The sequence below is a fragment of the Mirounga leonina genome, unplaced genomic scaffold (genome assembly GCF_011800145.1).
Source record: "Mirounga leonina isolate KUSES-001 unplaced genomic scaffold, KU_Mleo_1.0 Mir_114, whole genome shotgun sequence".
NCBI classification, from domain to species: domain Eukaryota; kingdom Metazoa; phylum Chordata; class Mammalia; order Carnivora; family Phocidae; genus Mirounga; species Mirounga leonina.
Window position 1 is genome coordinate 46,586,030 of NW_023270265.1, and position 27,560 is coordinate 46,613,589.

At 52.5% G+C, this 27,560-nt stretch overlaps 1 protein-coding gene across 2 annotated transcripts in view; it reads left to right on the forward strand.

Moving 5' to 3' along the window:
• The first annotated feature begins 1,348 nt into the window (after positions 1–1,348).
• The window catches only part of LHPP (phospholysine phosphohistidine inorganic pyrophosphate phosphatase), a 122,028-nt gene continuing 95,816 nt past the window's right edge, over positions 1,349–27,560 (forward strand). For both annotated transcript variants that reach the window (XM_034985704.1, XM_034985711.1), the window contains exons 1-3: positions 1,349–1,525; positions 17,994–18,181; positions 22,498–22,651. In XM_034985704.1, coding sequence (XP_034841595.1) covers positions 1,401–1,525; positions 17,994–18,181; positions 22,498–22,651 — 467 coding nt within the window. In that variant the 5' untranslated portion in view covers positions 1,349–1,400. The remainder of the gene's footprint in view (positions 1,526–17,993; positions 18,182–22,497; positions 22,652–27,560) is intronic.

Below are 27,560 nucleotides of genomic sequence, written 5' to 3' on the forward strand. Positions count from 1 at the left end.
TTTTTTTCAATTTATTGATTTTTATTTATTTTTTATTTGAGAGAGAGAGATAGTGAGTGAGCAGGAGCATGAGTGTGTGTGGGGAGGGGCAGAGGGAGAGAGACAAGCAGGACCCCCGTTGAGCAGGGAGCCTCTTGAGGGGCTCCATCCCAGGACCCCAACATAATGACCTGAGCCGAAGGCAGACGCTTAACTGACTGAGCCACCCAGGGTCCCCTCAAGTTTCAATTTAAATACTTGGAAAGGTCAGAGGGGCAGTCAAGGAAACGTCCCCTTTTCTATCAATTTCTATTTATTGCAAAAATGAGGTAACATTAAATGGATTGCAACAATTCATCCAAAATGTCATTGGCCTAACACACTGCAATGTTCCCATTTTCTTCCCAGCCCTATTCCTACGCATCCTTAATTTTGCAGGGCTGTGGTCTACATTACTGCCTGGTAATGTAAAATTTACTAGTTTTGTAGTCTGCTTTCCCATATAACACAAGCAGTTTCCACGTTGTTACCTAGTTTTCATTGTTGGTGGCATAATATTTCTTTCTTTCTTTTTTTTTTTTTTAAAGATTTTATTTATTTATTTGACAGAGAGAGACACAGTGAGAAAGGGAACACAAGCAGGGGGAGTGGGAGAGGGAGAAGCAGGCTTCCCGCCGAGCAGGGAGCCCGATGTGGGGCTCGATCCCAGGACCCTGGGATCATGACCTGAGCCCAAGGCAGACGCCCAACGACTGAGCCACCCAGGCGCCCCTAATATTTCTTTCTGTAGCCATGTTACACTTGTTTGCACACCGACTCTTCCTCCAGCTTGTTCTGGCCTGATAGCTTACACTGCGCTCACCGTCTTTAGAATCACTTCCTTAGCATCACTTCCCAGGCGTGGGATTACCCGGCCAATTGGTCTAACTATCTCCATTGCTTTTAGGGCTGTCACACTCTCAGCAAAAGGATGAGGACACCAACGAAGCACTGATCTCTTTAATGTTTGCTGCTTTACAGGCGCCTCCTTGTCTTGATTTGCTTTGCTCTGGTTTTTAGGGAGGTTGACTATTTCCCAGGGGCTTGTTTTTTGCTCTTCCTGCCTTTTGTCCACTGAGCTCTCCTGGGGAGATGGCTCCGACTTCGGGGGCGTGGGACCCGGGAATGGAGAGGCGACAGCCAGGGAGGGGTCCGTGGTTTGCGCCCCGCGGTTCCGGGTTTACACCCGGCCCGCCCCGCCGGCCCCGGCCCGCCCCGCCCGCCCCGCCCCGCCCCGCCGGCCCCGCCCCGCCCCGCTGGCCCCGCCCCGCCGGCCTGCACAGCCCAGGACTACACTTCCCAGGCGCCCCTGCGCGGCGAGCCCGGCCGCAGTTCCCAGCCGGGGGTGGGGACGCGGAGTCTGAGGCGCACGGCAGAGCGCAATGGCCGCGTGGGGAGAGCGGCTGGCCGGCGTGCGTGGGGTGCTGCTCGACATCTCGGGCGTGCTGTACGATGGCGGCGAGGACGGCGGCACGCCGATCCCTGGCTCCGTGGAGGCGGTGGCGAGGTGAGTGGGCCGCGGCGGGCGCGAGGCTCAGCTCTCAGCCGGGTCCCACCGGCGGTCTGGCCCGTGCCGGGGGCGGGGGCGGGGCTGCGGCTCTGGCCCCGCCCCGCCCTCCTGCTGGGACCCCACGGGGCGGGACCCCACCGGGGCGGGACCCCGCCGCCGCACCCCCAGCTGAGCGCAGGGCCGCTGCTGGTCGAGGTTCGCTGTCCCACTGGGCAGCCCCTGCCTGCCTGCGGCAGCTGAGCGCTTGCCTTAGGGCTGGTCTGAACTGAGTTGTGCGGTAAGTGCACAGTCCACGCCGGATTTCGAAGACTTAGTGACAAAAACGTAAAGAGCTCTTTGTGTTGCTTTATAGGGATTACATGTGGAAGTGATAATAATTTGAATATATTAGGTCAAATAAAATATATTAAGTAGATTCCACCTGTTTTTTACATTTTAATGTAGTTACCGGAAAACTTAAAGTTATGTTATGTGCTGGCATCATTTGCTTGGGGGTGGAGAGGAGGGGGAGGGCATCTTGCCCACCAAATCTTGAGCACAGAAAACCACGCAAGGAACACGGTTGGCGCCACTGGACCCTCCGCTTTGTAGTTGCCATTGGCAGGACAGGCCAGTGCTGCCATGATTGTGATGGGCAGCCAGGAAGGGCTAATTGCCCAGGACTTGGGTTCCCAGATTCACTGGTTGGAGGACCCTGGGTTAGTGGCTTGACCTCACCAGGATGCAATTTACGTATCTCTAGATGGCAATTAAGTGAGCCTCTTGGTCCTTCTCAGGGAGCCCACCCTACCAGTCTGTACAGGAGCCAAACTATCCAGTGTAGCAAGGTTGGAGGTGTTTGAGAGGCCAGGAACTCAGAAAAGGGAGACATGGCCACAAGGAGTGCGTGTGAAGGGCATCCCAGACCTAGGAGACTCCCCACGGCCCTGGGAGCTTCATTTCCTAAAGTCCAGGTTTAAGTTCTGCCCTTTGCCTTAGTCTCTGTTTACCCCAAGGCTTCAGACAAACTCTGTCATGAACAAGAACATTATGTGATGGCACTTTATGGTGTCAAGAACATTATGGGAATGCAGCAGAGGGCACTGGCTATATTTTGGGGTTAAGTGAACCTAGTATGGGGAAACATGAGGCCACAGTCTCAGGGCCGTGACTGAGGCAGACAAGTCTTCATGGGGTTCATGTATGCAAGGGAAATGGACAGTAAACTTGGATGCAGACGAGTAAACACAAGATTTGCTGAAAAAGTGACAGAGGGGAGGTTGGACTTCTCTGAGGAGAAGGCATTGGACTCATCCAGAGGGTACAAAGGGCCACCTGGGCGAAGGAGCAGAGGAAGTGCATTACAGCTAGAGGGAACAGCAGCTGCAAAGGCCTAGCAGCAGAAGAGAGCTTGGCACGTTCATGTTCATGGAACCAAAGAGGAGGAGCTTGGCTATAGTGGGGACTTGTTGCGGAGACGTGCCTGGATTTTATCCTGAGCGCAAGTGGGAAGTCACTGAAGATTTCAGGCAGGAGTGTCATGTGATCTGATTTATGTTTTAAAGAACTTGAAATGCAAAAAGCGAAACTGTATAAGTACCAAATGAAAACAGGAGAGATTTCCTTTGAAATCTTAGAGTAGAGGACCTTTATAATTATGCCCCCAAATCTAGAAATCAACAGCAAAAAAAAATCAACAGCCTAAGAGAAAAATGCACAAAAGATATAAACAATTAGTTCACAAGGAAGAAAAAGTAAATGACCCCTAAGCATAGGAAAGATGCTCAGCCTTACTTAGGTAAGAGAAATGCAAATCAAAACTATGCCAAGGTGCCATTTTTCATCAATACCAGAAAACTAGCAAATATGCACAACTTTGAGCATACATTCTCTTGGTGAGAGTTTGTGGAAACAGACCCTGTCAGACATTGCTTGTGGAAGATACATTTGGCACTATCTCTCACAGTTCCACTTCTGGAAATTGCCTTGCCTCATACATGAGAAAGGACATCAGTGTGAGGTCATTCATGAAAGTAACTTTTGGAAATAGGAAAACACTGGAAACAGCTCAAACACCCACTAATAGGGGAGTATCATGGTCCATCCGTCTATTCAGGGGAACACCATGCAGCAGAAAGACGAATGAGTGTGCCTGTCATATCGAGGTATTGTCAGTGAAGACAGCAAAGCACAGAACAGGCTGTGCGGTGTCTGTCTTTCGGGTGGAAAAGGCAGAAATGAGGGCTGGTGTTCCTGCTGCTGTGTTTGCTTAAGGAAGCTGAGGGAAGAGCTTCACTGTTTGAAGAGCTAGGGGGCGGACAATTGGGGAGCGCTGTGGGGTTGATTCTTCACTGTCCAGCTTTGTGTATTAACTTTTTTTAACCTTTTTGAACCATGTGAATGTATCTCCCATTTGAAATTTTGAATTCTTTGTGAATCATATGTCAGTAAAGCTGGAAAAAAGGTACCGCACCCAAAAAAAAAAAAAATTTACAAATATTTTAAGATCGCTCTAGTTGCAGGGGGGACTGTGTGGCTCAGTCGTTAAGTGTCTGCCTTCGGCTCAGGTCATGATCCCCAGGTCCTGGGATCGAGCCCCGCATCGGGCTCCCTGCTCAGAGGAGAGCCTGCTTCTCTCTCTCCCACTCCCCCTGCTTGTGTTCCCTCTCTTGCTCTCGGTCAAATAAAAAAATCTTAAAAAAAAAAAAAAAAGATCGCTCTAGTTGCAAAGTGGGGAACGGCCTGGCAGTGGGGCAGACAGCAGGGCTCAAGAGAGGAAGCAGGGAAAGCAGTTAGGAGACCATCATGTGGTCCAGAGAGAGATGGGGGGGCATAGACCAGGGATTTGGCAAGAAGGGAGTGAATGAAAGAGATGTTTGGAAGTAGGACCAGGAGGGCCTGCTGATACAATGAGTATTGTGGGGGCCAGGGAGAAGAGGAAATAAAGAATGGCTCCGAGTGTCAGACTAGAGCACCTGAAAGGATAGACAGGGTGGGAAGGGGGTGCAGGGCAGGTGTTCTGATAGCTCATGTCAAGTTCTTGGTCCAGTGCTAAGTGCAGGATAGACCCCATGACAGCACAGTATACATATATACATACATACATATGTTTATTTAAGTTATCGATTTTTTATTGAAGTATATATGCAATCTTATATTAGTTTCAGGTGGACAGCATATTGATTCAGCAATTCTATACATTACTCAGTGCTCACCATGATGAGCGGAGCCGCCAACAGCCACCAAACGACATTATTACAATATTATTGACTATATTCTCCGTATTTCTTTTTTTTTTTTTTTTTTTTAAAGATTTTATTTATTTGACAGAGACACAGCGAGAGAGGGAACACAGGCAGGGGGAGTGGGAGAGGGAGAAGCAGGCTTCCCACTGAGCAGGGAGCCTCACATGGGGCCCGATCCCGGTACCCTGGGACCATGACCCGAGCCGAAGGCAGATGCTTAACGACTGAGCCCCCCAGGCACCCCTATTCCCTGTATTTCTGGGCAGGCGAGGCTGCTCTCAGAGGCCGCCTATTCTGTGCTAGCTATTCATGCTTTCCTCTCACTGTCTTCTGTGGTCCCCTGACAGTCTGGGGTGGGGAGGGGCTGTGCCTCGCCTTTACCAGCTGAAGCCACTGCAGCTCGGGGCTTGCCAAGGTCTCCGCCGGGATGGCCCAGGGACCATGGGGATCCAAGTCTGCCTGACTCCCAGCCTCTGTGCCCGAGCCATGCTTCGAGTCCTTTGTGGGAGGAGTGGGTATTGAGAAAGGTCTGGGGCTTCCAGCAGCCTGTCCTGAGTAATGCTCCCACCCTGACACAGACCTGTCCAACAAATGCATGCGCAGGTTGCAGGGTGTGGCGGTAAGGAGGGGTCCCTGGCCTGTTCACCTGTGCGGGTTCTGCACTGGCACCTTCCCACCCATCTCCAGGAGGGTTTTGTTTTGATTTACTTTAACTCAGGCTGATTTAAGTAGCCGGGATGTCTCTGCTAACAGCTATAGTGTAGAAATCTAAAGCTGGGGGCGCCTGGGTGGCTCAGTCGGTTAAGCGACTGCCTTCGGCTCAGGTCATGATCCTGGAGTCCCGGGATCGAGTCCCGCATCGGGCTCCCTGCTCAGCGGGGAGTCTGCTTCTCCCTCTGATCCTCCTCCGTCTCATGCTCTATCTCATTCTCTCTCTCAAATAAATAAATAAAATCTTTAAAAAAAAAAAAAAAAGAAATCTAAAGCTGTATAACAGTAGTCTTAAAATGCATCAGAGCCAGTTTTGTGGCTGAGAGGGGGATTTCCTTCTCCAGGGCATGTGGGATTTTTTTCGGTGAGGGGACATAGTGCTACTTACCCTGGGAGATTTTATCATCGTGCTGCCCAGGGGCCTAGAGAACTAATGGCCTCGTCCCTCTGAAACCTCCCGGGTTCCCAGGCCACAGGACCAAGTCCCCATGCCTCCTCCTAGTCCACCAGGGCCTTCTCAAGTGAGCTTCGTGGCCCCTTGGCCACCCCCTTGGCTACTTCATCCCGTTGCTCCCAGTCACAAAGACTTCTGGGTAGGGTTTTCACTGATGAGCCCCTTTGTGGCCAAGCACCCACCGAGCCTGGGCCCACCCACACCCTGGTGGCTCTCTGGACATCCTTTTCTCTTGGGCTCTTCAGCCCGGCCTCCAGTGGCCCACTGATCACACTCAGGCCTTCCTTGTGGGTGGCCCTGGGCAGGCACGAAGCCCAGCGTCCAGACACTCAGTGGTAGTGGGAGTGGTGCTGGAAGCTTCCCCCTGCTTTTGGAGTTTTTCATGGGGATGTTTCACACGTGCAGGATACCCCTGTTTTGTAGCATCCGAGCTGAGCCTGGACTCTCCCAGGAACCTTTTAAGGGACAGGTCCTGCTTGCCAAGGTGAAGAACACTTTGTGTTTGGCCGCTTTCTACAGTGTTTCTAGCCGCTAGAGTGGTTTCTTTACACCGTGCACTCTGTGGCCTCCTTGATATGCGAGGCTCACTTTGATGTCCCAGGAGCTCAATGGAAGTCCCTGGGGTGAGGGCAGCTGCAGAGAGACAAGCATGATGGGGAGGGGACGAGGTCCTGGGGGACCGGTCACCCCATGGCAGCTCCCCAGCGCCGCAGGCTCCCAGCAGCACCGTCCATTTGGGGAGCCCTGGAGGGGGTGGCTCCCTACTCTTCTTCCTAGACTTTCTGTAGTGATATGTCATCCCCAGGTTTTCTGAAAGGTCCCACCGTTTTGGGGACATGGAGCACATGCGGAGGATAAACCCTGCTTTCCAGAACCATGTGGACGCAGTGATTGAGGGAGGCCTGTCGGGTCCTGCCTGGGTGCTTCCCAGCTGGCCCCCAGGTAGGGATTTCGGGCCCCTTTTCAAAGTGATGGAGGCGCAACTGGCAGAAGTGAAAAAAGTGGCTGGGCCAGCTTAACCCCTGGGTTCCTGTGACCTGGAGTCCTGTGACTCCAAGGCCTCCGTGTCCCTCCCAGCACCACGCTGCCTCCGGTGTAGGCATTTGCTCCTTCATGCACTCCCACCCAACAAGTGTTTACTGAGCACTTCCAAACTGCCAGAACCCTCGGCCATGAACGAGGCAGAGGGAAGTCCCAGCCCTCTTGAAGCTGAGAGTTCAGTTGGGAGAATCAGTGTAAACAGCACCTGGAAAGGCCCATGTCCGATTTGGGGGTGTGGGGACCTAGCCGGCAGGGAGCCGGGGAGCTGGGGTGGGGGAACATAGCCTTGCAGGCCCGCTGCGGTGTATGCTGGGATCTGCAGATGTCATCTGTGCCAGGAGTGTCCCCGATGGAACCAAAGACCCAGGCTTCGCAGGCCACGCCCGCTGCTTCCTCGAGCTGCTGGGGACGGTGCTGCGAGCTCTCTCACTGCTCTGGGATTTGTGGGCGGGCGTGGTAATGGGACATCTGTAACCAGCCCGGGGTGCCCCCAACAGGCCCTTTATTGGAGCCCATTCTTGGGCATTTGGGCTCTCGGAGGGGAGCCATTCAGAGGCAGGGCCGGGCCCAGCGGGGGCTGCAGGGGCTGGCCCAGGGCCTGGCCAGCACAAAGGAGAGCCCCAGAGCCATCTGCATGTGAAAGGCAGGTGGGCATTTACTGCATCCTGTCTCAGGCCACTAAAGCACATCTGCTGGGCCCAGCGCGGCCCAGCCTTTTTGTGGCCAGCGGAAGGAAGCAGGCCTCGGCCCAGGGTCGTTTTATAAAACGGTTCCCACCCAGGGACTGCCAGACGCACAACCCATCCTTCCAGGTGGGGCCTCTCAAGCCCCGGGGTGCCCAGGAAGCCCTGGGACCCTGTTGACACCGAGGCCCCTCCCGGCAGGTTTTAGAGCAGCGACGGACGGGGCCGGGGGCACCTTGTCGGAAGTTGCCAGCCTGCAGACCTTAGGACCAACCCTTCTTCCCCTCCCCCTCCTCAATGCTGGGCCACCCTGGCAGCATCTGGGCCTAGGAGTGGCGATACTAAGAGCTGCTAGGGACCGAGGGACAGTCGGGAGCCTCCCCTGTGCTGCCTCATCCCATCCTGCCGGAGGAGGTCCCTTGGGGATATTGGAGGGGGCAGCTGCTTGTTTGAGCTTGTTTAGGCCAACAGGAGCTTTCCTCACTCAGCCCAGACCTGGGACAAAGTGTGTTAGGACAAGACGGCTCCCTCCTTGTGAACAGTCCCGACCAGGGCATGAAGGTATGGAGTAAAGAGTCTAAATCCTTTTGTCACCAGCTCTGGCCCATGCATTCCCCCAGGGTGAAACTGTGGCTCCTTCCACACCCCTTCCTCTCGGTTTCGGAGGACTTGAAGGCACAATGCTTCCCTTTCCTGACATCACACCCTCCTCGCCTTCTGCCCCACCTTCCTGCCTCTGCCCTGGTGCTCACAGGTCACTGGAGCCTGAGTCCCTGCAGATCCCGAGCCAGGACTTTCCAACCTTCTGTAGCCTCAGAGCATTTATCCCCCAAATGAATCTGCGGTAGGAACACCCCCCCCTTAAAAATAAAACAAAACAAAAGAACGATGTTTGACAAATGTATATTTTCTCTGTTCAAATCTATAATTGATGATGAAGCCAGTCAGTGAAAATGATCAAAGTGTTTTGATGAATAACAATATTGAAGTCAGGGCCAGTGGCCAGCCCAACAGTTTATTTTATTTTATTTTTTTTAAAGGATTTTATTTATGTGTGAGAGAGGATGAGCAGGGGGAGGAGCAGAGGGAGAAGGGGAGGGAGAAGCAGACTCCCCACCGAGCAGTAAACCCAACGTGGGGCTCAATCCCCCGACCCTGAGATCATGACCTGAGCCTAAGTCAGATGCTTAACCTGCTGCACCACTGAGGTGCCCCAACAGCTCCACAGTTTATATGTTTATAGTTTCGTGTGTGTGTGGCTGGGAAACAAGCTGCATGTCTATCAGGAGAAGAGGAGGGAATAAATTACGGTTCACCCAGACCGTATAGTATTCTGCAGCAGTTTGATGTTGACATTAGTTTATATCACATGAATGTTGTATATAGTCCGCAAAAGATGTTCTAGAATAATGTGTATAAAACACCATTTTTGTCCAAAAAGGTAGAGGAGACCCGACAGTCCACACATATCGGAGATAGAGCAGTAGCATTGTGCATCTGACCCACACGGAGGGAAACAGGGATGTTGGATGGGTGCATGAGGCCACACCAGACAAGAGTTGTTTCTCGGGTTCTCATCTCAGCACGGGCGGGCAGGGTCACCATATGGAAATCAAGGACAGCCAGGCTGGTGGTTCTGGAGCAGAGTTAATGGTTCACCCCAACCATGCTGCCTCTGGTAGGAAGCCCCTGAGATTAGGAGGTCATTGTGGCATGGGTTGCTCAGGAGGCTCACAAAAGGAGTTGTGACCACCATCCCCCCGCCCCGCCCCTAGCACCCCAAGAATGTACAGAGAAGGCATATTGGCAAACCCAGCCTGAGCCCTGCCTATAGTAGTGTGTGGGGCAATTTCCCACGACCGGGGGGCTGATAGGATTCTGCCCACTTGTCGGGAAGGAACCAGAGAGTCTGGCTTAAGGATGCCTCGCCGGGAAAGAGAGTGGGGCCTGTGTGCTCCCCCAAACAGGTGCTGCTTCCTACCTGTCACCTAAAAGAATGCAGGTGTCAGCTCTTGGAGGTGAGGGCCTGGGTTTTGAGTCCCAATGCTGTCCTGCGATTGTGATGTGGTCTTGGGCAGGCTTCATAGCCTTTTTGTGCCTGTTGCCCACATGCATCACCGGGGGCAAGTTAAGTGGGATATTTTCTCTTAAACCACCCTTTTACTTGTGCTACCTCTAGGAGCTAAAGGAGCATTTTGTGGCTTGAACAGTCAGATAATGGGGAAGAGGTGGTTCTTTTGCAAATATGAAGAGTTTTTTGGTTGTTGAACTTGGTGCTGATTCAACCCGAAATCACTCAGCTCTGCCCAGGTTGTATTTTTCACATTTGTGTACATTTTCATGGGGCCAGTTCATAATAAAGGGTTCTTTTCTGTGCTCTGCCCCTGGATAAGGCACTCAGCCCCTCCGAACCCCAGGTCCTCATCTGTGAATGGGGATAGAGACCCGTCTCCCCAGTTGTCTTGAGAAGTCACTGTGAGCCTGGGGAGGGTGCACTGGGGGGCTGGGGAAGGTGCTGGCAGCCAGTGCCTGGGAGCTGTGGCTACCATTGGGCTTCCTTTTGTCCCGGGGGCCCCAGGATTTTTGCCCCAGCCTCCCTTGGCTGGGTTGAATTTTGCCCTCTTTCTTAATGATGCTCTCTGGGCTCCCTACGTCCTGGCCCCTCCTGGCCCTGGTTCACTGGGCATGTGGCTTCCTGTCAGACTGCCTGCCTCGAGGGCCCAGATGTCCCCAGCCAGAGGTGTGGTTGGCACTGTTGCTACCCACGTCTTCACTGGCATTTACTGAGTATTTGCAGCGTGCTGGGTGCTTCTGACAACAGTTTGCAAGTATCGTCTTCACGACAGCCCAATCGAGTAGCTGCTGGCAGTGTCCCGTTTTATAGATGTGCGAACCGAGGTTGGAGAGGGTCAGGTCAGAAGCCTCAGGCACACAGAGGTGGCGGAGGTACAACAGGCGTGTTGCTTTCTGAGTCAGGCTGTCACCTCCTGCCACCTGGCTCTGGGTGTGCCTGGTCTCTGTCCCCTGCAGCTCCTGGCCCGGACCAGCCTGTGATGGCACTCAGGGACGACTGGCTGGTGAATGGTTCTGCAAGGTTAGGGAGTGGTCCGAAGAACCCACAGCACCTCAACACATGTCCTCAGGCACCTTGCATCCCTCTGAACCCCAGTCTCCTGCTTTGTGAAATGAGCCCTTGGTGGAATGCTATCCAAGCTCTCTACTGGTTTCTAGATTCCCTGCACTTGATTTTAAGTTGTGTTTATTAATAAATAGTACACTGATGTCTGTGGGCTCAGCATGCCCATTTGGTCTGAGCTCTGAGGATCTGCCAGGTCAGAGAGAACATGCTGGATGGCAGGTGAGGCGGTTACAGGCACGGGGAGGAGGTACCTCGTGTTTCGTAAGAGCCCTGGCTTTGGAGCCTGCCCGATGTCTATCTGACCTCATCGCTGTTCTCTGAGGTCACTGGCCAGCCGGCCTGACTGAGAGGCCCAGCCAGGGCCCGGCCATGTGCGTCACCTTGCCCCTTGTTCTTTCTCTTCTCTCTAAGGATTCCGTTTCTTGCCTGGACTCTGACGACATGGTGATGTGCATGGCTGCCCACAGAATGTCAGGTGGAGAATGGGGAGGGACCCTAAGGTGGGGGAGAAACTGGCTGTCAGCCTAGCCGAAAGCTCTGGTGGGTCAGTGGAAGGAAGGGGGAGGTGTGGCGAGCCCAGCCCAAGCTACTACTGGCAGAAGCTGTTACAGGTTCCCCTTGGCGTTCCTGGTCCGATGGTGATACCAGCGTGTGGGACGGCTCACGGCATGCGCAGTCCTGGAGGGCAGAAGACCAGGCACTGCTGTTACCCCATTTCATGGCTGGGACTCTGGGACCCCAAGAGTCTGGCCTCTGGATGCCTGGCATTCTCAGGGTGCAAGTGCAGGACCCCAGCTGGGAGGCCAGACCCTATTCTCATGGCAAAAGCCCTTCCACTGCTGCTCCAGCCGCAAGGCGCCTTCCTGACCCCAGCTGATGCCCATCACTGGGGCCCGCGGGGACCTGGGCTGGGTCCCTCCCTGAGTCAACATGAGCACCTCTTGGTACGTGCGAATGACTGTGTTTTCCTGCACGCAAAATGCAGGACTGACCACATAGCTGTCCGTGCTCCACTCACAGGCTCCTGTTTGACCTTCTATTTAAAAAAGAAGAAAAATGGGTTCTTAGAGCAAATAAGTACTTTGCAGGATTCACCTCTTCCAGATGTGTGTTTTCAGTCTCTGTGGCTTCCAAGAGAGACAGAGGCTGGCACGGCCGAAGAGCCCTGCTAAGGCTCCCGTCTGGGAGCGTCTGGGGGCCGAGGGCCTTGGCCAGGCACTGCCGCCCGCATTCCGGTCACAACAGCCCCCTGAGGTGTCGTGAATGTCCTTTCTCTCTCTAAGGAAACTGAGGCATAGCTTTATTTATCTGCTGCTATTCCCCTTTTAGTAGTAACAGGAACCCCCCACTCCACCAGGGCACGTCTTGAGTTGTGGCCCCAGGGGCAGAGCAGGCTGAGGCAGGAATGGGGGACTCCCCCTCCACACCCCTCAATTCCCCTCTCCTCCTGGTGTGTTTCTCCTGTGTCCTGGCAGATGTTCTCAGCTGGGACATAGTGAGCGCTCATCGTGTGCCAGGCCCGTGTAGGGACATCACAGGTCTTGCTGGAGCCTTGCAATGTGAGACAGGTGCTGTGATCATCCCCATTTTACAGATGAGGAGACTGAGGCACAGAGAGAAGGGGTAGCTCGCTGAAGGTCCCACAGTCATTAGGTGGCAGAGCTGGGACCCCGTTCACAGTTATCAGACTCCAAAGTGCCTCCTTATCACCATGGGGCCACCTGGCCTGCTGCTTGGCAGTAGAGCGGCTCTCGGGCACGTCTGTTCCATCTGTTCCATCCGTAGCCTGCATAAAGGAGCGACTCACTCCGGCACCTTGTGCGTAGGCTCAGCCTTCCTTTACCTATCTGGACGCATCCAGCTCCATTGTGCTTTCTCCTCTGGAATCCTCTAGAAACTTTGCTTCAGAAGGATTAGAGGCGGATGCAGGAGCAGTGGTGAAGCAATATCGCCCAGGGGTGGGATTAGCTGTGAACATGGGTTTTCTTCCTGAGGTTGTCTGGATCCAGGAACAATGTGGTTCCTTTACCAGGTGGGCCCATCAGATCTGGAATTCGGATTAGTTAGGGACTTCCCACAGAAAGGCATTGCCACGCTCCAGGGGTGTGAAAGCCAAGCCGAAGATGAGCTCTGCCTGGACAGACTGGGGATGGGGGCCCCAGGGCGGGGTGGAGGGCTTCCTGGAGGAAGGGTAACATGAAACAGGCCTTGAAGGATGACTAAGATTGGGCTCTAGGGGAGGGTGCAGCAGACTCTGGGTGACTGGAGGCCTCCCTGGGTCACACGAAGGTGACAGCTTCCCAAGGGCGGGGGGTGGGTGAGGAGGGAGGATGGGCCCAGTCAGGAGGGCCTTGTCTGGGGCAGCCTTCTTGCCCCCCTGGGTGGCCTCCCCTCCCAGCCCTCTGTGGCGAGCCAGAGAGGGCAGCGGGCTGTGGAGCTATGCCAAGGTCGGTCAGGATGTCCAGTAATCGCCCTAGTGCTCTACCTGCTACCGAGCCTTAATGAGAGGGTTTCCATTATTTTCGGGTGAGCGCCCCTGGCAGATGCCGACAGCCAGCAGATGTGTGAGGTCCGAGGTGATTTGCAAGGGACCAGTTCGTGTGATGCACAATAATTGCACCAGGCGACGTTGTCACGCAGAGGCTTGTCCTGGCCTGCCGGGATGAGGTAAAGGTCAGTTCAAAGATCGGTTGTGGCCGCAGGAAGTGGGGGCAAATCCCACTCTTGTGGGACTCCTGGGGAGGGGGCAGCGGGCTGAGGTAGGGGCTGGGGTCTCAGGGGCAGTCTGGTCCGAGCCCCACTCTGGGATGCCAGGGCCCTGCGGGAGGACACTGGTTCCGGCCTTTTTGGGTTTTGGTGGGGTGGGGAACACAGCCTGGCCTGGAGCTGGGCCCAGCCTGAAGCTGAAATCCTTTACATTTGCTTTCCTGGGAAGATGCAGGCAGGCTGTGCTGAAGTCCGAGGCCATGCTGCGCTGGGGCTTTCCTGACGTTCTGAAGCCTTGCTGTCCCGGGCCCCTTAGGCCAAATCTGTGCCATCTGCAGCAGACCCACCAGGAGATGCTGAGGATTTGGTTCTCTGGCTGTCTCGTCTGTTTGCACTGCCGCAACAGAAAACCACAGGCCGGGGGGCCTAACAGCACACATTTATCGGGGAGCCCAGATCTGGTGCCAGCAGGGTCCGTTTCAGGTAAAAGTTCTCTTTCTGGCTTCTGGGGCCCGCTGTCCTCACATTGTCTCTTTGCGTAGCGGAGAGAGATCTCTGTCAGAAAAGGACACTAATCCCTATCCTCTCATAACCCCACCCTTATGACCTCACTTAGCCCTCATTACCTCCTTAGGGCTTCAACATAGGGATCTGCGGGGGGGGGGGGGGGCACAGCTCAGTCCATGTGTGCGCCCCCCCCCCACGCACCTGGGCTGCTGGGTCTTGCCTGGGGGCGCCATGCTCCCCTTATTGGAAACATGCAAGCTTGCACTCGCCAGCGCGTAGCTGCCCCCGTGGGGTCGGTTCACAGCCTGTGGGCTCTGCTGCTTACAAGCTGTCCGATTTTATTGGTCTCTGCCCCTCAGAGCCTCCACTTTGTCATCTCTAGAATGGGGACAGTGGTTCCGGTCTCCCGGCGCATTGCTCAGTCAGCTTGTACTCAGGGCACCCGGCCCAGGGACATATGTAGGGAATAAAGCATGTGGTTCTGGGCCAAATCAGATCACAGACACTGAGCCCTGAGGCAGGGCTCAGTGTAACGTTGTATTCGTGCTTTACTGTGTTAATAACCCACACTTTTATTATTTTCAGTGATTATGAGAAACAGAGAGGGGACCTGGGACTTGTCCCAAATGTTCAGAAAGGGGGTGCCGTCGGTGGTGGGGGGAAGGATGAGCAGACCCACAGGGAGGGGACTTGCCAAACATTTTGCACTAGATTTTTTTCAGGGACTGATTTAATCCTAAAACCAGTACTTTGATTTTAAAGCATATGTTTTGTGAACTTCGGTGGGTATTTCAGAGGAGACCCGTGGCTGAAGTGTCCCGAAGTGAGTTGTGCTATTTCCTCATTCGTCATCGGCATCTGAAGTCGCGTCCTGAATAGGAGATGTGAGGCACTGTCACACCGATTGTTCACTGTTCTGAGAAGGTCACATCATAATTCATTAGCGATAATTAGTCCCCCGACACCCCTGCACTTCTTCACTCAACTGCTCCATTAACTTGGGTGCGAATCACACATTCCAGGCGCCAATCAGTGAAGATCTGTGCATAATGCACAAGGTGATGCTATTAGTTACAACATATTAACTGCCTAATTTAAAAATACAAAAGCTGTCTTTATGAAGGGCAATTAACCACTAAGCGTAATTGATCATTCATAACCCTCTGATTAGGAAAGACAAATACTAAGAAAGGACTGAGCCACCTGGGCTGTTGATTAAGACATGGTTAGCCTCGAGGTGTGTGTTCACTCCGTTGTTGGTCTATCTACAGATTTCTTTTCAAGTGGCACCTGTCAGCTCCAGTGCATGGAGGGTCAGGAGGCTCGTCATAATGTGGGAGCACCTGCCTGTTTCTGACGGGGCTTGTGAGGGGGCTGCAGGCTCGGGACACCCTTGGGTGTGGCAGTAGGTTGTGTGGTGGGTGTGGTTCTAAGGAAGGGTCCCTCTCACGGGCTGTCATTTGGATTTTCCATCACTCATTCAGTAAATGGGAGCCTGCTGTGTTCCAGCCCTGTGTGAAGCAGGGATGCCGGGGAGCATGGACCAGATGTCATTGCTGATGTCATGGAGCACGTAGGTCTGGGAGAGAGACAATAAACAAAGATATGAGTCAGATGATTGGAGATATTGGTGGACGTTTAAAGAAAGAAAGATAAAGCCGGAGGTAGGATAAGGACAGCGTCACCCAGGGTGGAGAGGGGGACATTGGACAGGCCTGCCACCTTTTCCCAGTTCTGTTATCGCCAAGGAGCATTGCATGTGGAGCTCCCTCCATCCCGGGATGGAACAGATGGCCTGAGGCATCCCTGCCTGCTCAGTGACACTCCGCTCCAGCCTCATTTTCTGGCTCAGCTTCCATATACCCAAGGCTGCTCGAAGATTCTGAACCTGACCGGGTCCTAGGAGGGCGGGGCCTACCCTGCACCTGCTCCTCCCTCTGCTCCGCCCACCCTTCCCTGGCCAGCTTGTCCGCTCTGCAAGATTCCCATTGGACCTGGCTCTTCGGGGAAGTCTTTTCCGAGACCCCATCCTGGTAGGAGACCTTTCCTGCCTTTGGCTCTGGAGGGTAGTTATGGTGCTGACTCCATATCAGTTCCAGGATCCGTGTTGGGGTCAAGGAGGAATTAGCCCATATCCCTAGCGCCTCAGGTCCAGGAAGGGGAACAGAAGGTACTTGACCTTCTGAGATTCAATGTCCTCACTCGTAAAGCAGGATAAAAGTATATTACCGCTAGGGTTGAGACAGAGTTTTTAGTTGGGGGTCTCATTTACTTGCCCAAATGGAGGTTGATTGCAAGTCCATAGTTCTGAGTAACTGGGTCTGCTCTTTGTGTTATCTCTGCACGTGAGCACAAAATTGGAGCACTTATCTCTCGTACATGTGTATTTATTGATAAATACTAAATGATAAATTACACGTTTATTAACTGGATCAAATGTTAATACAATTTATATTACAAAAAATGTAAAACTTGAAAGGATGGCTGAAAAATGAAGATGTCTTCCTGCGCATTTGGAGACCATTGACATGGACGTGTTTAGAGACCTGTTTACGAACAGTGCGAGGTAACGATTAGTGCCCTCTGTTAATTTTCCTAGGGTTTCCCAGGCCTCCTGACTTGTAGCCTGGTGTCTTTTTCACGACCCCATGCTGCGGCTCTGTGGATGCTGAGTAGGACTGCCGTCTTGCCGTGGCTTGTCCAGGGAGGGCTGTGCGTTCCTGGCCTGGGCCCGCGGGGACATCCACCATCACACTGGACCCCTTGCTTGGGGGCTCAGCCGTGCCAGCCCCTTTTCCTATGCAGCCCGAGTCCGTTCTTCCCTCTGCTGGGCGCTGTTTCTTTGCCTCCTGGCCCGCATCTGTCTCTTCATCCTGTTCCAGTCCTTCAGAGCACCTCCCTGTTCACAAGCACAAATCTCCCTTCCTTTGTGAAGTTTCCCTCCCACCCACCCGGCCTGTGGCTCCAGCCGGGAGCCTGCCTGTGATCAAGGTTACAGTTCTGTGCACTGGCCCCCAGCCAGGCACTTAGTAGGTGCTCAGTAACTATTTGTGGGAGGGTTGGATGTTACTGCATTTGGGACCTCTTTAGGTGTCCACCTTGTGGCTTTGTATTCCAACAACCTGCCCAAGCGCAGCCAGGATGCAGCAGGTGTTCTGGGAGCTCAGGAGAAAAGAATGTGAGTACAACTGGCCGGCCATAGCACCGAGGTTCATGCTGGGCTTGCAGGGGCTCCCTGGGTCCTGTCCGTCCATCCTGGGATCGTCCATGTACCTGATGACGGTCTGGCAAACTTTTCTTCAGTGACAGCAATGAGAAGACACACCTGAGCTTGGTCCCTCCGCCTTTGCACTTTAGGGGAAATACGGATCCGGAGTTAGTTAGGCACACGTAGCTCACATGCAGAGAGGGAATGCCGATCATGGTGGAATGGTCCAGAGAAATTGCTGCGGACGTTCGCGAGAGACCTCTAGCCAGGCCAAGGGGATGGAGTGGTGGAGGAGAGATACCTGGTGGGTCTTGGGAGATGGGAGAATTGGCACGTGTAGAGAGGCACCGTGTCCCAGGCAGAAGGAGTGGAGATGTGTCCCGGGTGGAGGGAGTAGGGACATGTCCCAGGAGAGGGAACAGAGATGTGTCCCAGGTGGAGGGAGTGGAGATGTGTCTCAGATGAAGAAGTGGAGGGTGTCCCAGGCAGAGAGAGTGGGAACAGAGACGTGTCCCAGGTGGAGGGAGTGGGGACATGTCCCTGGCGACAGGCTCAGTGAGGATGGAAAGGAGGGTTGTGGGGCAGGGTCGGGGTTCCCTGGAAGGGGTCAGCTCCAGCTCAGCAACCCCATCCAGACCCCGGGGTCAGCCGAGCCCGGCCTCAGGGAGCCACGGTGGTCTAGCCCCCGCTGGTGGTCCTGATTGCCCTTGGGAGGTAACCTGGCTTCCTCCTTGGAGGCCCCATGCTCCAAGTGCTGACAGTACCTTCTGCCTGTCGTGTTCCCACTTCCAGACTGAAGCGCTCGCAGCTGAAGGTGAGGTTCTGCACCAACGATTCGCAGAAGTCCCGGAGAGAGCTGGTAGGGCTTCTTCAACGCCAGGGCTTCGACATTTCCGAGGGCGAGGTCACCTCCCCGGCCCCAGCCACCTCCCTGATCCTGAAGGAGCGAGGCCTGCGGCCACACCTGCTTATTCATGACGGTAGGCCTGCTGGGCCCTGGGCTTGGTGGGGGCCAAGGTGCCTCCTTTCCAGGTGGGGGCTGAGGGACGGTGTCCCTCTCACCTGGGTCAAACCACTGGGGAGGACATGAACACTTGGCTCATGGGCCTGTGGGGTGGAAACCTCGTGGGCTCCCTGCTGGGGACCAGACCCGTTCCATCCCTGGCTGAGTACCAGAGGATCCTTAGAGGCAGTTTCCAGATGGAACGGTTTTCGCAGAGGAAAATCCTGAGCCTGATTTCTTTGATCTAGAATGGACCAGGAGGGCAGGGAATTGTCACAGGGGCAAAATTTTAGCTTCTAGGGTTTGTGGGGTGGGGGGGGAGGGGAAGGAAGGGAAGGAGGATGAGGGGCTAGATTGAAGTCCATAGGTTTGTGTCTGCCACCCCCCATCCCCTCCACTCCCCATACCTCCCCTGTCCCCCTCCCCCAACCCTGAACTTGAACTCTATTTGTGAATACCAGCCTTGCTTTCTGGCAAATGGCACAAGGTTTACATCCTGATCTTCGTCTGAATGCAAGGAAAGAGCCCTTTTGACCCTCTGTGGAGAGTTTTTCTGGAAAGAAGTGGAAGGAGCAGTATTATCTGGTGCCTTCTGAATATTTAAAAAGAAGAAACATAAGCACTTCTTCAGAATTCAGGACACTTCCCTGTCGTTGCACTGAGCCCTCTTTCTTCCCCTGCACCGGGTATTTTTATTTACAAACCACTGGCAGAAGCAAGCATACTTTTCTGCCTCCCGGCAGGAGTGGGGCCCCCAGAGGTTGAGGGTGCTCCCTGAAAGGCCTGAGTGTCAAATCCATAGCTCTGGAGCCAGTTGAGGGCAATATGCCCAGCCTTTAGAAATCCTCTTTCTCAAAATCCTTCCTCTGTGATCTGGGATCTCAGCCAGTGTCTTTAGAACAGGTCTTCAAAGAAAGAGAAAAACTTAAGAAAGAAAATCCCCACCCCTGGGGAAAAGGGAGGAATGGGGGTGGAATGAGCTGGGAAGGGGAGGGAAATTCAGTGTTTGCCTTGAAGGGGGCATTAATCGATATTAGAGCTTGAGCAGGCTGGAGGGGAAGCCAGATGCACTCCTGCATCTGTTTTCCATAAATATGCCTGTTTTCAGACTTGGAATCTTTTTCCAAGTTTTATCGTTGATGAATTCCACCCCCTGCAACATTTTATTATGAAATTTTCAAACATACAGCAAAGCTAAAGGAATTCTACTTGAAATATTTGTATGCTCATCACCTGACTTTACCAGTGACATTTTACTATAATTTTTTCGTTATGTCTACCCATTCTTCTGTCCATCTTTTCATCTTATCTTTTTTTCTTAAGATTTATTTATTTGAGAGAGAGAATGAGAGAGAGAGGGAGAGAGTGCTTATGTGGCAGGGGGGAGGGGCAGGGAGAGGGAGAGAGGAACTCTAAGCAGACTCCTCGCTGAGCGCAGAGCCCAACGCAGGGCTGGATCCCACAACCTTGAGATCATGACCTGAGCCGAAATCAAGAGTCAGACACCTAATCAACTATGCCATCCAGGCGCCCCATTATCTTATCTTTTTGATGCATTTCAAGGTAAATAGCAGACATTGGTACACATCTCGAAAACACTTCAGCACATCATTAACTAGAGTTCAACATCTGTTTACATTTTTTCTTTTGATACAAAATTTATGTACAATGAAATGCAAAAATCTCAGGTGTACTTCTGCTGAGTTTTGACAGATGCACACATCTGTGTATCCCGAACCCCTATTGTGATGCGATCTAGAACTTTATCAGCACCCTGAAAGTTCCCTCACGTGCTGTCCAGTCTGTCCCCATCCCCTACGCTCTTGGAGGCACCTGCTATTTTGATTTGTTTCATCATGAATAAGTTTGCCTCGTTTAGATTTTTATATAAATAGTATCATGCAGCATCTAGTTGTGTCAGGGGCTCTCCAGACCACCTTCAAGCTTGACGATTTGCTGGGAAGACTCACAGGGCTCAGAAAAGCTGTCAGACTCAGTTATAGTTTAGCACAGTGAAAGAACATGGATTGAACTCAACAGAGGGAAGAGAGGTGTGGGCGAACTCCAGGAGAATCCGGGCATGACCTTCCAGCAGTCCTTGTCCATGGAGTTGCCCTGAGACGCACTTAATTCTCCCAGCCGAGATGTGTGACCATACCTGCAACATGTAGTCACCCAGAGGAGCTCACTGGATCCTTGTGTCGGGTTTTGAGTAGGGGTTGGTCAGGTAGGCATGCAGCGCCTGTGGACTGACCTTGGCTACTTAGTCTCCAGCCCCCCAGGGCCTCAGGCTTACAAAAACACTCTCTCTTTTTTAAAAAGATTTTATTTATTTATTTGAGAGAGAGAAAGAGAGAATGTGCAAGAGCATGAGTAGGTGGAGGAGCAGAGGGAGAGGGAGAAGCAGACTCCCCACTGAGCGCAGAGCCCGACCTGGGGCTTGATCCCAGGACCCTGAGATCATGACCTGAGCTGAAGGCAGATGCTTAACCGACTGAGCCACCCAGGTACCCTGAGGACCATCTTTCTTTGGAATCTGCAGGGTCTGAGCAGCCCCAACATACTGTTGTTGAGATGGACCTGTATGGTTGCAATTATCAGTAGGTTTTTTTTCTTTTTTGTTGCAGAGTGCTATTCCATTAAGTGAATATGCCACGCTTTGTCCATTCCCCTGTTGAAGGACACCTGACTGTTTCCAACTTCAGGCTATTAGGGAGGAAATCCGCTACGAATGTTTCTGTGCAATTCTTTTTTTTTTTAAGATTTTATTTATCTATTTGACACAGAGAGAGAGACCGTGAGAGAGGGAACACAAGCAGGGGGAGTGGGAGAGGGAGAAGCAGGCTTCCCGCCGAGCAGGGAGCCCGATGCGGGGCTCGATCCCAGGACCCTGGGATCATGACCTGAGCCGAAGGCAGACGCTTAAGGACTGAGCCACCCAGGCACCCCTCTCTGCAGTTCTTTTGGGTAAATACCTAGGAGTGGAATTGCTGGGTCGCAGGGTAGGTGGCTGTCAGTTTTATCAGAAATGGCTAGCCTTTCCCCAGAGGGCTGTCATTTCACATTCCGGCCAGCTAGCTCTTAGAGCCGCTCTGCTTCCCCACCAGCACTTGGCAGTGTCAGTCTTTTTAATTCTTGCTATTCTGGCAGGTTGGAAGTGATATCATGTGGTTACTTCCATTTGTTAATCCAGCAAGGTCAATATCTAATACCAAGATAGCTGAGAGTCTGTTTCATCCTAGGAACTGAAGACATAAGGCCGATGACTCAGTTTAGCCTTGCAGCGTTCTCGGTTTTAATTTAAAATTGGGGAGGGTAGGGGCGCCAGGGTGGCTCAGTCAGTTAAGCGTCTGCCGCCGGCTCAGGTCATGATCCGGGGCTTCTGAGATAGAGCCCCGCATCGGGCTCCTTGCTCAGCGGGGAGTCTGCTTCTCCCTCTGCCTGCTGCTCCCCCTGCTTGTGCTCTTTCTCTCTCTAACAAATAAATAAAATCTTTAAAAATGACATAAAGTAGGGGAGGGCAGAGAAGGCAAAGGAGGAAGAGGCTTTGCTAAGGGTATTGGTGAGCAGGAGGGATCAGCTGCTACTCCCCTCAGCACGTCTGTATGTCCCGGCTCTCCTGTCTTCCATGGGGTTGGGCTGGAATGTTCGATGGTCTTTACAGTTTAGGTCCAGCAGTACCGACCCTGTAAAGGTTGCCAGCAGCCTCATTTCACCCGACATCTGGGAATCTGTGTCTTCCAGGCAAATGCCCCTTCTCACTTGCGGAGCTATGGGTTTCCTGCCTGGGGGATTGAACTGAGTAGCCCCTGGGGTAATGCCAGTGTTGGGGTGGGAGCCCCAGGGACGGGCCCGTCTTTCTTTCTTTTTTTTTTTTTTAAAGATTTTATTTATTTATTTGAGAGAGAGAATGAGATAGAGAGAGAGAGCATGAGAGGGGGGAGGGTCAGGGGGAGAAGCAGACTCTCTGCTGAGCAGGGAGCCCGATGTGGGACTCGATCCCGGGACTCCAGGATCATGACCTGAGCCGAAGGCAGTCGCTCAACCAACTGAGCCACCCAGGTGCCCCGGGCCCGTCTTTCTCCTGACAAATCCTAACTGTGGGGAGTGGAATTCCTCATCTGTAAAATGGGAGTAAAACCCCTTCCTTACCCACCTCCAGTACAGCTGGGAGGATCAGGAAGCACGTCTGAGGAAGGGGCAGGGCCCACATGGCAGACAGAAGGTGTCCCTGGTAGGAGACGGGACATAGGCCACATCTCCCCAGGGCTTTATCCCTCTTTTTCTTTCCAGGAGTCCGCTCAGAATTTGATCAGATCGACACGTCCAACCCCAACTGTGTGGTCATTGCAGATGCTGGAGAAGGCTTTTCTTACCAAAACATGAATAAAGCCTTCCGGGTGCTCATGGATCTAGAAAAGCCTGTGCTCATCTCTCTGGGAAAAGGGTAAGTCAGCTTCAGGAAGAATGTTTCCAGCTGCTTTGGATGACGCTCTGTGGGTCTCTGGCTTACAGAATCAGTATACAGTGCAGAAAAGTGGGTGTGGGGTGGGCACAGGCTGCCTTCCTTTTCCCTCCCTGCTTTTTTCTCGCTTTTTCCTTCATCCTTCCTTTCTTTTAATAATTTGTGAGGAAATGAGAATCCTCTGACTTCGGGGGAGCTGGCTGGTCAGGCTTCCGAGTGGATGCTGGGCTGGGAGAGGCTGGGGCCGGGGAGGGTCGCTGTGGACGGAGGCCCCGTCGAGGTCTCAGAGCGCAGGTGCTCACTGTCCCAAGGTTAGGTGTGTTTGCACAGGATACAGCACAAGGCACTGAAGGATTATCTCCAGGGGACACCTAAGTAGTAAAGAGGAGGCTCGAGGGCCTGGAGGAATGCTCTGGGCCAGGCTGCACATCTCTGGCCGCAGAGCACAGTCTCTGTAAAGTCCTGATTTTGTTGCCAGCATTTTTGCCTGAGTCTTTAGCACAGTCCTCACTGTCTCTTTCTTTAAAAAAACCCAAGCCAACCACGTTGGTTATTTTTCACAACTTCTTTTACCACCAAGACCGCGCATGTTCGTGGAAGGAAAATTAGAGAAAACAGATGAGCAGAAAGAAGAAAACAGAAAATATTCCCATTCCACTGCACAGGTTAACAGCTGTCAGCACGTTGGTGTGTTTCTTCCAAGTGGTTTCTGGCGCAAAGAAATCATTACAAAGGGACGTACTTGGAGCATCAGTATCAAACCTGACCTAGTTTTGTCACCCGGGTTTTTGTTGTTCACCAGATAATAATTTGTGAACAACTTTCAACTCAATAAATAAATGTCTCTGTGGCACAGTTTTGCTGTAATCTTTTTTATAGGATATCCTGTAGTTTCTTAAACCGATGCCTGCTGATGGACATTATTAGGTGGTTTCTGATCTTCTGCCAGAGTAAGGCCGAGATAAGCATCTTCATGTTTAGGATGATGTGCGTATCCGAGGCTCTTGATGCATGTGGCCAAGTTGCTTTCCAGAAAGCTGTGCAGACCTACTCTGTCATCACCAGAAGCGGCACTAGGATTTGAGTCACGGGCTCTTAAAGTTGCAGGGACCCTCTGGAGCCCTGCCCCAGCTTTTCGTGCCTGGCAGGGATTTGGGGGCCGTGTCTGGGGAAGCCTTTCCCAGCTTGGGTGCTTCTGCTGATCGGGAACTCCCTCCCTGTGTCCGCCAGACGGGGCTGGCTATTGGAGTAGTCAAGGGAGGGACCTTTTGTTCGTCCAAGTGCCATTGCTGAGCACTTTATGTACTCCATTTTGTTTCATTCCCGCCACAACCCTGTGAGCTGTAGGCAAGAGCAGCGCCATTTTGGAGGTGGGCTTATCGAGGCCTAAGGAGGTGAAGTAAGCCAGGGTCCCGGGCCAATAAATCCTGTCACTTCCAGGCTACATTCGAGAGCAGATGTTTGGCCCTCACAAGATCTTAAATTGGGGGCGGGGGAGGCGTGTTTAAAAATGGGAGATTTTATATAAAATACACAGATTTCTGGATTCTTCTTAAAAAATCAGAAGATCTAATAGTTCAGGGCCCCACATTCCACCACACCCAGAAGCTTAGCTGAGGCCACTGCCTCCATTAATTCCAGCTGACCGCAGACCCCACCACTTCTGTTGTCCCCTTCACCAAGCTCAGAGTCTGCTCTCACTTTACGTGCACTGTTTTGGTTGTTTTTCACATGGTATTTTTTCATGGCTATGTCTCTGTCAAAACAGACGAACAGAAGAGATTTCAGGAATGAGAGGACAGATTTATTTTAGGAACTAAAAATATTCTAGTGTGTTTATCATGCAAATAGAATGTGTCCTGTATTAGGATTCGTCCCAGAAACAACCAAGCGAGGCTAGGTGAGTCCAAAATCTGCAGGGCAGGCTGGCGGGCTGGAGACCCAGTGAAGAGATATGGTCCGAGTCCGAAGGCTCTCTGCTGACCGGATTCCTTCTTGCTCGGGGAGGTCACACTGTTCTGTTTGTGCCTTCAACTGATTAGAGGAGGCCCACCACAGAATGGAGGGCAATGTGTTTATTCAGAGACCACTGATTTAAATGTTAATCTCACCCAAGAAAGACCCTCACAGAAACATCCAGAATAATGTTTGGCCAAATATCTGGCACCTCGGCCCAGTCAGGTTGACAAATAAATTCACCATCCTAACCCCTTTCTGACCTCACAACCTTCTACGGTGTAGAGCACTATAAACCGTGGAACCTGGCCTGCTTACCTCCCTTACGTTCCAGGCTTGGTCCTTCAGGCATCCCTAAGATCACCAGCCCCTCACTGGAGAACAGCATAATTAAGAAGCTCTGTTGTAACTGATTTACGTTAAAACTTTTTTCTTTAAAATTGTCCCTAATTGTTAAACGTTATTGTTCCAGATTGTGGGTAGTGGTCAAAGTAGATATGTTGTTGAAAAAGAAAAAGAAACAGAATCAGTTGCTTTTTAGCTTCGTCATTCTGCAGTAAATTCAAGAGTAGGCAAGGCCTGGTTTTACAAATAAGCGATTAGGGGTGCCTCTGACTTAATGGGGCTTCTGACTTGGGCTATGGGTTGGGCGCTTGGAAACGAGGGACAGGAACTGAGAGCTTTCGGGCCCAGGTCAGCACTGGGACAGCCCAAGGACCCATGAAGAGCTGCTGTCCTGTCCAAGTGGGGGGCATGGACAGCGAGGGGTCGTCCTCCACCAGCGTGGGGCCGCACGATGCCCCCAAGGAGGCAGGATGGCGGAGGCACTGGGGCAGGTGTCCTCCTGGAAATGGAGTGATTTACATTTGGCATCTGTTTGGACCGAGAGTGGGAATTGCCTTTGTAATTTCTTCTGTCATGCTGTCGTCAGAAAATTAAGCTGTTTACGCGACAGACTATGGAAGGTTAATGGTTCTCGTGGGAAAGGTCAAGTGGTCATTTTGAAGGGAGGTCGTGCTGAATAATCGGAAGGGCAGAAGAATAAAGCATAAAATCTATCTGACTGCTTCTGCCCCCAGCCCTGTCCTGTCTCCCCAGCATCCCCAGTTTCTAGTTTGTGGCTGGAACACTCACATTCCAGCCAGGCCTCCTGTTGCTTTCGTGATGCCAGTAACAGAAGATAGGATATCAGATCTCTTAGGTTTTGGGAATAACCTGGGCCTTTATATTTAGAAAAAATTAACTTAGGTACTTGTATTTCCTGTGTCTCTAAAAATGTTTTCAGCTAACAGATGGCCTTCAAGGTGGCTTTTGGTTTTCCTGAATGAGTAAGGAATAAAGGGAAATTCTGGACGCTGTAAAAACAAACCCAGATTCAGTTAAAAAAGAAATTGTAAGGTTTCTAATTTTGATTTATGGAAGTCAGTTTTTTCTTTAGGCTCTAGACATGAGTGTAACAAAGACAAGGTTTTGATTGTGTATTTTAAGCTGCATGCTCAGGTTTTTCCTTCCAGCGGGACTAAATTTAAACTTCAGAAAGTCCAGGTTCCTGTCACTTGGGAAGAAAGACTGGGGAGTATGGGCCAGGCAGAAGTTGTGCCGTGGAGGTGTCCTTGGAAGGTTTTTCCAAAGGGAGGTACACCCAGCTCAAGTTGGCCCAGGGCACTGGCCAGAGGCCCCCAGAATCCTCAACTCCAAACAGAGCTGTGCCTGTTGCAACAAGGTGGCGTTGTTTTTAATTTGTCCTTTGGCTTCTGGGTCAGCCTCTCTTGTGCTTTCTGCATTCTCTCCTCACCTCTGTCCTTTGTCCCTGGCTCACCTTGACATGTCCCTTCCTCAGGGAGGCCCTCCCTGGTCCCCCTCCTGTCCCTTCTGGGCTCCCACTGCCCCCTTCTTCCCTTCCCACAGCAGGCATCACACAGAGGGCGAGGGGACGAAGCTGAAGCCTGGGCCTGCAGCATCGTCTGGCCCATGGGGTCCTCAGCAGTGCTGCTGGTTGATTCTAAAAGCCTTGCAGGCTGGCCTGCATGGAGCCAGAGAATGCTGAGTGCTGGGTGAGTGTGGGCAGGCGGTCAGGCTCCTGCAGCCTTCAGGGCCTCAGGTGGGGCCGAGAGGAACAGGCGGGACTCCTGGGTGCGCAGAGCTGGAAGAAAGGGGACAGCTCTGCGGCAGCTCCTGGGAAGCTCAGTTCTAACATTTCAGTAGGCACAGAACAGGTTGCGACTCCCACAGATGGGAAAGACTTGTGTTCATCCTTTCTGGCCCAGCTCATAGCTTACTGCCTGTAGCCTGGTCCGGGTAAACAGAATAATAATATTTTCTAATATTTTTTGAGTGGTGTCTGCATGTGAGACGTCATGTTAAGAACTTTGCATGCATTATTTTGTTTGAGCCTCACAACAATCCATGAGGTGGGCACTGGGGCCCCTGCCCACCCCCCCCGCATTTTACAGATTAGGAAACTGAGGCCCAGAGGACTTGAGCAACCCAAAGTCCCACAGTTAAAAAGAAGTAGAGCTTGGATTTGGGCCCTGGAGTCAGCGTGCTTCACTCTCTTTTCTTTGGGTCTCTGCGTACGCGTTGTTCAATGTTTCTCCGACTCAAAGGGCATGGGAAAGAGAGGACACCTGACGTGATGGGTCTCAAAACATTTGAACAGTCCTGGGCTCCCATTAACCCTGTCTTTTGAGCGGCACAGATTAAACTACCTTTGCCCCTCTTTATAGTCAAATGGCTTTGCTCCGAGGGAACCGGGCTTGGTCCACCACGTGTCCTGAGGGGTCTGTGTGGCCCGGAGTGGGCCAGACGGTGGAGGCCAGGGCCAGCACAGGGCTCACGGCCTGTCCTCAGAAAGGCACAGTCCCGCAAGCCGAGCAGTGGCGGTCTCCAGTGAGACAGGGAAGAGAGAGTTGTCCTCTCGTGAAACCATCTGGCG